Source organism: Triticum aestivum, chromosome 3A (assembly GCF_018294505.1).
Source record: "Triticum aestivum cultivar Chinese Spring chromosome 3A, IWGSC CS RefSeq v2.1, whole genome shotgun sequence".
Lineage (NCBI taxonomy): Eukaryota > Viridiplantae > Streptophyta > Magnoliopsida > Poales > Poaceae > Triticum > Triticum aestivum.
The window spans coordinates 739,880,944-739,891,067 of NC_057800.1; the positions used below are offsets into that span (position 1 = coordinate 739,880,944).

Below are 10,124 nucleotides of genomic sequence, written 5' to 3' on the forward strand. Positions count from 1 at the left end.
GGTCGCTGCCCGTGTCGCTCCCGGGGAAGGAGCGGCGCGGGGGCCGGGCACTTTGGTCCCGTGTATAAGTAAATACTATATGAGCTGGCTACCGTTGCTCATCTGGGAATAGAGCTACAACGTTAGCGACGGCCTATGTATTTTTTTCAGATTTGTGTATGATCTTTTGTTTTTCATTTTATATTGTACATTGCTCATGGAAGCTTACCCATCATGTAAATCTTGGTAAAATATCATAGCAACTCACGAAATTTTGAATCGAATGTGCTCCTTTTATTCATCGGTGCCGATTATAGAACTGGATTTCATATCTTGCTCTAGATCTCTTAAGCCCTATGATTCTTGGGTTGTTGGGAAGCAAAGTCTTCATATTTTGAATATAAAAGTTTAAGACATGAATTGGACTTCCCGGGGGCATTTTCTTTTCGCTAAGGGTGCCAAGGAAAAGAAACCATATGCGCCTGAGGAGGCAATTACAATGAAATCAGTGACTTGTTTGCCTACTTTAAATGTTTAATTTTCTCAAATCTGTGTCCAGCATAACCCAAGAGAAGCCACCATTGTTGTAGCTTTCATTGCGATCCATCTATCTCCTTCCAGACCAAAAAGAGAAAGATAGAAAGTACGCAGATATAGCTTCACATGCCCAACAGGAAAACATTTGACACTAAGTATAAAACACTTTAAACAGCACCCAGAGCAACCGCAAGGGCATCTAACGCCCACGGCGTGCACCGCGCCGTCCACCCCGCTAGTACATATAACAAAATCAGCCACTTCCCCTAAAAAAGAATCAGCTACTTCTACATATATTGGTTATAAGTAAAAAAGAGTAACACGCCTTGAAAGAAAATGCAAAAGAAACAGCGATCAATGTAATCTTCTTCAACAAAAATAAAAGAAAAATCACGCTTCTCTAAAGTTGTGTCACGATGTGTCAGCCACATGAATCTTCTCGCACAGCAGGCGCGGTCAGCAATCTTCAAATCATTCAAAAAGGTCACATGAATCTCGACTTGTCCTTATGTGTATGATAATTATTCTACATTAGATCAACCAAACACACAAGGGTCTAAAGAAATACATAAATGATGCAAGCTCCTCGCATGCTCGATGAATTAATTGTTTTCAGGTAAAAAAAACACGAAACAAGAAAATAGGAGAAGCAGGACCAAAACAAAACTTTGCTAGAGATCCGGAGGAAAAGGCCACATGGGAGGATATTTTATCACCGCCCGACACATAGTGCCCCACTCACGTGATGCCCTCCTCATCTTTGTCAACACTTTCATCTTTCTTGTAGTACACATGACAACCATCACTGTCCATACTCGTCAAGAACACCTTGGCGTCCTCGGGCAAACAATCTTTTTGTGGGTAGCAACGATGGTGGGAGTAGTAGATGTGGTTTCTCTGCGGACTTCCATGCTCACACGTCGACACATACATTGCCTTGGAGAACGCCGACCCCAAGAATAAGGCTTGGTCGCATAGGCTCTTCACATGTTCCAATATATAGCGCCATGTCCGACATCAACTAACTTGAAAACCATGAAAAAATCCCCCCTATTGTTGGGTGACCGCCAATCCCATCGTCTTTTCTTCCTTGTCGCTATCATGATCTTGCCACCTAGCTCGATAATATACACGACACACTCATCCGGATCACCATCACCCTGCAAGTACAACCACCGGTCATGTATATCCAACCATTGAGGATCACCTTTGAACACGCCATTTTGATTAAGCCAATCTCAAACCTAACGATATTCATCGTTTCTAATACGAGGCAATAAAGATGGCCGTTGCAAAAGGCAATATCCAAGACCGTCGTCCCAGCAAATCCTTGTGGCGTCCATGCAGACTTGGCCCACAGATTGCGACTTCAGACCTGCCGATGATGGCAGTGAGGATACAGCCGCTCGAGGTGGGCGGCTCGGAGAATATTACCTTCAGCGGAACAAACAGGTTGGCGCGCGGGCGTAAACGGATGATACTCCTTTGCTTCGCCGAGAGCGGCACCTCGACACCAGAGAAAAGGTTCACTATCCTCGGAGCTTCCGAGATGGCGGCCCATCCACCATCGTGGCCGCCAACGATGCGCCCGCCAACGGCCTCATCCGGAAACCAGAAGCGCGAGAGGATGATGCCGTACGTCCTCAACGCAGTACACATGCTTCCCCTTATCGTTGCTCCCCGGATTAAGGATCAGCCACGGGGGGACACGGCAGCAAGGCGGACACGGTCGACGCTGTTCGCGAGTTTGGCGTAGACCAGGCTGAGAATATCGTCAGGGAGAATTGACCACCTCTCCGCCACCGCCGTCGCGGTCCAGCCCTCGATGCTGCTGCCGCCGTCGTCGCCGGCAGCTGCCTTGTGCGTCGGCTCCTCCTCCATCTTTGTGTCCGTGTGCGTGCGCCTGCACGATTGTAATAATCGTTTATTGTTCGGCCGACGAGACAAACTGTATATAAGAGGTCGGTGACAAACCTAAGCGGACACGACGATTGGGCTTCGATAGGCTTTGCTTCTGGGCCCGGCCCAGCTCGGCCCACTCCGCCCCTTCGTTTTTCTACTACTACTAGTCTCCATCTGGGCGAAGGCGAGACCAGACCTCACCACCGCCGCCGTCGCCTGCTCTCCCCGCTCGCGCCGCCCGCCCTAGAAAAGCCCGCGACTTTCCCGCCGCCGCCACCCACCGCCGCCGCAGGGATGGCCGAGGACACGGAGACGAGGCCCGCGTCGGCGGGCGCGGAGGAGAGGGAGGAGGGGGAGATCGCGGACGACGGAGACGGCTCCTCCGCCGCGGCGGCGGGGCGCATCACCGCCCACCCGCTCGAGAACGCCTGGACCTTCTGGTTCGACAACCCGCAGGGCAAGTCCAGGCAGGTGGCCTGGGGGAGCACCATCCACCCCATCCACACCTTCTCCACCGTCGAGGACTTCTGGGGGTACCGCCTCCCTCCCTCCCCTCATCCCCAACCCGATCCCCCTCTCGTTTATGTGGTCCGATTGGATCCTCTCCCCTAAGATTGGCGTCGCTGCGGTGGCTGGGTGGGTGAAATTTTGTTCCTGTCGATGTGCTAGGTTTAGTGGATGCGATTGGGGATAGGCAGGTAGCCATTATTTTTGCGTTGGTCAGTTTGTCGCGGTTCATCTATGAGGGGCAGCGCCGTGGTTAGTGGTTAAAAGCGGCCAGGGTTTCCTTGTAGCTTGCAATTGAAAGCGTTGTAGCGTTTTGTCCGGTGCGCACGTCTGGGTTTGAGATTACGAGGAGGCTTGTATAACAGCACCATGTTTCATAGGCAGGAAGTGGACACCGTGTTCTGAATGATGCATATCTTCAAGCTTGCTACTTGTTGATGCCTAATAGTAATTCATACTGTGTTCATTCATTATTACTGTCACCATGATTATTTGATGGACACGTCGTTGTAGTGTCGTGTGTTATGCTGTTTTTTTTTGTTCTGGTTGTCTAGGTGTACATTGAAGAATTTTTTTATTTTAGGCTTCGGTTTTAAGAATGATAATTCTATATGTGTAAATTCAGTTGTCTTGAATTAGCCCATTGTTCCTAACAATGAAGGATACCCGAAGACAGTAAGTTAGTTTCCTTGCAAGCCATTCATCTTAAGTTGACGCAAGACGCACTCATAAGTTTTTTCGAGATATTTATGTTGACTTTAGGAGGAACTAGTGTTACATACAGCTAAGATTACTTAGAATACTCAATGTTCTATTGTAGTCTTAAGAAATTCTGTAGGTTAAGTTTGTGTAATATGGTACTCATACTTGACACCTCTAAAAGCTACTACTCCGTCCCATAATGTAAGATGTTTTACAAGTTAACATAGCTTGTAAAAATGTCTATACATTATGGGACGGAGGGAGTAGTTTATATTAACTAAAAATATACTTATGTTAATGGATCTAGTTCTATGAGAAATTTTCAGCCACCTGCAAGCATGCCATGTTCACAGATTCGAGATAGTCCATTAAGCTGCTGAATAGTTTGTATTGCCTGACACTGTAGCTTGCCTTAACCTGTTCACCAGATTATCTATCATACTCATGAAATATATTTCAGGATGATTTCTTTCGTGCTAATAGCTTGCTTTAGATATTTGATTATGTTTGTGTTGATAATTTAATTAGCATTTTCATTTGTTTTGAGCTTTTGATATTATCTGTTGATATATTCCTTTTGTGTCTAACAAGTTGAGTGGTATTTCAGCCTTTACAACAATATACATAACCCTAGCAAGTTGAATGTGGGAGCCGACTTCCACTGCTTCAAGAATAAGATTGAGCCTAAATGGGAAGATCCCATTTGTGCCAATGGCGGTAAATGGACCATCAGTTGTGGCAGAGGGAAATCTGACACATTCTGGTTGCATACTGTAAGGATCTTTTGCATTGTTTTTGTTGCAGAATTATCTTTTCTCTAACTTCCACCCTGATTCCCTTTTCACAAATATTATGTTTAGTTGCTGGCAATGATTGGTGAACAATTCGACTTTGGTGACGAAATTTGTGGAGCTGTCGTTAGTGTGCGTCAGAAACAGGAAAGAGTAGCTATCTGGACTAAAAATGCTGCCAATGAAGCTGCTCAGGTATGTATTATAAAATGTACTCCCTCTGTCCCAGAATATAAGAGCGTTTTTGACACTATGCTAGTGTTAAAAACGTTCTTATATTTTGGGACGGAGGGAGTATAATATAAAACTGTTCTTTGATTACAGGCAACAGCCATGTAGTTTACAACATCGTAGACATAAGCATGCATAATAATATTGTGACCTGCATATAAAAAGGTTGACCTGACTGTGTAGCCCTTTACAGTGTGATTGTGCTAAATGTCAGTATGTATGCAATGTTCCCATTTTATGTGCATAATTGAATTAACTTGTATTCCTGAAAGGATGTATGCAGTATACCTTGAACAACAGAACATTGTTGATGAAACTTGACCTGTTATCTTCCGGTTTACTGTGTTTCTATGTCTTCTTTCCCCAAAATAAGTTTGTATTAGAAGAAAGTTTCACTATTTCAACCAAATATTCCAGCTGTGCTACGTAACTCCTAAGCTATTTCAACTCTTCTTGCAACATACGCTCATTTGTCTGTCTTATTCTCCGGCTATATTTTTATGTCAACTCCTTGTGTAAGCATTTAATTGTGTTAGCATTTGTTGACAGTGTACTCTGTAGCATCATAAAGTGTGATACATTTAGTAGATCTTTATACTCCATTGGATGGCAAGACATGTTTATTTGAAGCACCATTGATAAATGTTCTTATTCCCCCAGCATAGTTCTATTTATTTTCTCTCATATGCACTCATTCATTAGCATTATGCAAAATACTCCCACGTCATTCTAAATCAATCATCAGAGGGTACCTGGGTAAATTCTATCACCTATTTGTGAAGTACAAATAGGTGAGGGAGTACTATTAACGGTTTTGTTTTCTGTGCCGCTGTGGATACATGAGCATATGTACTGTCTAGTTTCTGTTTGTATCATTTCCAGCCAATCAGCGTTTATTAGTTTCTGAGCATATTTCCTATTTTATTTACCAGATAAGCATTGGCAAGCAGTGGAAGGAGTTTCTGGACTACAAGGACTCCATTGGGTTCATTGTTCATGTGAGTCGCTTGCACTTGAGCCTGGATTGCATTGTGTCTTTGCTGTCACCGTCTGACACCGTCTCTTTCTGCTTGTTTGCAGGAGGATGCAAAGAGGTCTGACAAAGGCCCCAAGAACCGCTACACCGTTTGATCCCGTGACTCGTTGATCCTGAGAGCTTCCACAGCACGCCTGCCTACTCTTGGACGCAAGAAGGTTTCTCCTGGGATAGCTTAGCTTGTAGCGGGCGGATGCTATTTTCCGATATTATGTGTTTGCTGTGAATTGCTTGGAAGACATAATCTAACATCGTTGTGTTTGTCGTCGTTGTACTCCATAAGACACATTTTAATTTATGAAGAGTTATTTTATGAGAAGCGATAACTGTTTGAGCTGCCGCAGTGTTTACACTACTGCTTTGTCCATCTTGGACTTAAGATGGTTTCAGTGCAGAAGATTGCTCAATTATGTGTCATTCCAAACCTAGATGTTATGGTTGGAGTTACAGAGTTCATACTCCCTCCGTTCGAAAATACTCCCTCAATCCGGAATTACTCGTTGGAGAAATTCCCTCCATCAGGAATTACTCGTCGGAGAAATGAACGTATCTAGGCATATTTTAGTTCTAGATACATCTATTTTTATTCATTTTTGTGACGAGTAATTTTGAACAGAGGTATAATGTGTAACTGTTTTTTCACCTTGTTTTTCTAAAAAAAATATCAACATCTACAGTACCAAATTTGTACCATAAAATCATTCTTATATTTTATTTATTTTATATTGTAGTTGTTGATATTTTATTCTATAGAACAATGCCCGTGCGTTGGAACGGGATATAAATATTCTAGTACGTTAGCTTGTGATTTAGCTGTCAATAATAATGTGATTGTGTAAATAAATGTTCATCAAATTCTGACCGGGCGGACGGCCGACCCAAACGGACAAAAGGCGGACGAAATCGCCGTCCGTTTGGGTCGGCCCGTTGGAGTTGCTCTTATACTTTGATTAGAAGTTTGGTAAGTAAATTAAAGTGGAATTCATTTAGAAGGTAAGTAAATTAAGCTGATTGATTATCATGTACATGAAAGGTTGGATGAAGGAGTGGTGAGAAGAAAAGTGAAATGTGAACTTACGTTCTTTTTAAATAGTAGAGAATACATGAAAAGTTGGACAAAGAAGTGATGGGAAGAAAGGTGAAATGGGAATCTTACATTTTTTTTAGTATAGAGATAATCCTGGTCAAGCATACACAAGTTTGATTTGCATGAAAATTGATACACTTCATATTTTGGACCAGAGAGAGTATGTCACAAGAAATTACAGAGAATTTACTGCTTATGTGGCGAGAGGACAGCTTGGGGTCGCGGTGCCTTAGAACCACAGTAAATAAAACACCAAATACAGTAAAGTTCACAACAGTGTACATTTCTGTTTTCGCTGCATCATAAACAACAGGGTGTTCTTCTGAACTGTTATTGGTAAAAGTGTAAATGGTCAGCCATATGGTGTCATATCATACAAGGTTCTCAGCGGCGGCATAGTACCAAACTAAGGTAACTAAGATTTCTCCCATGCGAAAACGACACATGATGCGCCTAGTTACAGTTCCATATGGCCTTGCCGCGGATTCTGCTTCCCTCAGCGATCCTACTACTCAAGCCGCTCCATCTGTCAAATGAACAAAACAAAAGTTAGCAAAATAGCATGTGTTGTGTTTCAACTGTATCTCTGCTCCTCTGCTCCCCAAGGAGCTTCCTGCGGCAATCATGAACAAATTGCAATGGTAAAAGGGCTGTCAATCACCATCTGGTACTAATTGTCACAAATCTGGCCAAGCCACTTGATATGCGCTTCAATTACAGCAACTACTCCCTCCGTTTCTAAATATAAGCCCTTTCAGAGATTTCAACACGGACTACATACAGATGTATAGACATATTTTAGAGTGTAACTCATTTTGCTCCATATGTAGTCCGTATTGGAATCTCTAAAAGGGCTTATATTTAGGAACGGAGGGAGTATTTCATAAGGTAGAGGGAAAAGCAGAGAGTACCTTCCACAGGCCATCATTCAAATAGTGCATGTTGTCAACTCCAATTCCTTTGTTGATGGTGCTTCTGCAAAAGCTCAGGATTTAGGAGCAGCATTATCCACGGCCAAATGCAAGACGTGATACTAGCAAAGAATGTATGGGATGTAATATTCAGGAAGGCTTAAGTTTATCAGTACATCTGCATAAGGTTCTGCTATGTTGAGATTTAATTTGCAGGTACTATCACATAGTATAAGATATAAAGGAATACCAAAGGAGACCACCACAAATGTAATTTTTTAACACATATTATCATTCATTTGGAAACATTAGGACGGAACCTGACTGAAACGTCAAAAAAGATGGGGAAAAAAACCATGAGCGCAAGGTTCATGCTTCACAAGTATAATTTAGAGACTCTAGAGACTTCGAAGCACCACTAGTGATTAATAATTCAAAAATGAGCTTACATGTCTTTCGCTGACATCTTTGTGAATCCAATCGCCAATGCGTGTTGCTTGCCTTCAGCCATTATAGCCTGACAATTATAGTTTTGAAGAGATAAATAATTAGTCTGGTGGTTGGCATGCTCAGGAGAAGGAACCTCTTTCATCATTTTAAAGTGTATTAGGATGCATACTTGCATAGTAACGAATATCAAATAATTACAATACTATGAACTAGTGAAGTGCACTAATCTGCAGACAGCTAAATTTAACTCATGTGAAAATAATAGAAACAAATACACTAAAATATAGCAATGTTATGTTGCTAGATATGACAGTCTACTGAAGCAGACGAGATTCCATTTGTACTGTATCTATAAATGGATGAACTGGAATTTAAAAGATTAGTCTTGTACCACTGGCGTTTCCTCCTCGACTTCATTGTCCAACACACCACCAGGCGATGTGAGTCCAGGGCACATTATGTTGGCACCAGAGAGAACAAACTTGATAGCACCTCTGTCCACTTGGAACTTCTTCATGATGTTAGGATCTGATCAAATGCAAGCATAAATTAGCAAAACAAAGGGGGGTATTTTGGAATGCAGATTTTTCGCAACTAGCTGTCCCTGCACCCCATGCTGAAAACATGCATCTTGAAGTTTTTAAAAAATGGAAACAAAACAGGGGCATACATATACATGTTATAACATGAACACTTGCTTTTGAAAATTTGTACGCAAATATGGCTTACTATGTGCTATTCAGAGAAGACAAGAAAGGGGCGAATAGTATACAAATTATCTACACAAATTTGTATTGTTGCTCAGTACACAAATGGTCACACTATTGTTTAATTCTTTTATAAACGCCCATATTACAGCACTTCATCTATGATATGTTCTGAAACTGAAAAAAAATGGATTTTGACAAGGGTTGCGCCCGCAGCTAGTTGCTCATTCTTGTTTCTTGATATTTTGATGTTCTGCGCTTACAAATAACTCGTATAATTTCCATTCTGGTTGACATTTTCTTTCTTCAACAGGTAAATGTTAAGAATGATGGTGCTCCAATTCTCTAACAGATAGGCAAGCCCAAACATATTAAAATAGAAGCAAATTCCATAGATAATGATGTACGTCACGGGGGAGAAACAGATGTAGCGACGGCATGCCAGAAAAATTTGAGTGAAGAAAATTACACTGATGAAGAAGGCGCAGGGTTGGCATGTATGGACCATCGCGGATGTTGAAGAAGAGTGGGACATTGTTCACCACCACAAGATTGAGATGATTTTGGCTAGGGAAAGAAACCAACTGCATTAGTTCTTTGGAGAAGCTAAAGTAGTCTTTGCTCATCAATCTAATCTACCAGCAATTACATGCAACCTAACCTATTCTGGCTTCTAGAAGTAGAAAAAAAATAGGAAACAGCCAATTTAACTCTCAGCATATCAGAAGCATAGCACAGGCATAACAAAGGCAGGCTATTAAGCAATAAGCATGTTAACCAATAAAGGTAATTCAACAGACTATCAAGCAAGCTGAATCAGAAATATGGGGAACCACTGACCATTTAACAACAATCATCGGCGACTTCTTCGGAAGCATGTCCTCCAGCAATGGTTCGAGGAGAGGGTACTGCAACAAACAAACTTGCTAACTTCAGTATAGCTGAAGAGAAGAAGATAGCAGGGTCCGCAGCCGAAACAAAAGGTGATAAATAGAGAGGGCTATGCGGATATTTTTGACATAACCTCCTCGGCGATGCTTTGCCGGATCCTCCGCTGCACAGACGCCTTGACCTGATTCTGCCCGGATATGTCCTCGGAAGAGAACCTAGGGACAAAAAAAGAGGCAGCTTTTGTCATGGTTAGTGCTTAGCGCTTGGCAGGGTACACAATAATTTTTGCATTGAATCCAACGGGGATTGGTAATGGCCAGAGCAAAGCAAGCCCGAGCCTCTGGTTCGGAACGCGCCCCTCCCTCCTCTCTAGCTCTCTCCCACGACGGCAAT

General features: G+C 42.5%; 2 protein-coding genes across 2 annotated transcripts; one reads left to right on the plus strand and one right to left on the minus strand.

The window, feature by feature from the left end:
- Positions 1-2,588: 2,588 nt before the first annotated feature.
- Positions 2,589-5,959, plus strand: LOC123063640 (eukaryotic translation initiation factor 4E-1-like). Its single transcript, XM_044487516.1, has 5 exons — positions 2,589-2,951; positions 4,235-4,400; positions 4,488-4,613; positions 5,582-5,647; positions 5,730-5,959. The coding sequence occupies exons 1-5, from the start codon at positions 2,713-2,715 to the stop codon at positions 5,778-5,780; spliced, it is 648 nt and encodes a 215-aa protein (XP_044343451.1). The 5' UTR covers positions 2,589-2,712; the 3' UTR covers positions 5,781-5,959.
- A 1,075-nt stretch (positions 5,960-7,034) lies between these two features.
- Positions 7,035-9,946, minus strand: LOC123063641 (malignant T-cell-amplified sequence 1 homolog; the record flags this gene model as incomplete). Its single annotated transcript, XM_044487517.1, is given in 7 exon segments — positions 7,035-7,298; positions 7,684-7,747; positions 8,133-8,200; positions 8,525-8,661; positions 9,310-9,407; positions 9,681-9,748; positions 9,865-9,946. Coding segments are annotated over 7 exon segments (535 nt in total), but the record flags the coding sequence as incomplete, so codon positions are not given.
- Positions 9,947-10,124: the final 178 nt, after the last annotated feature.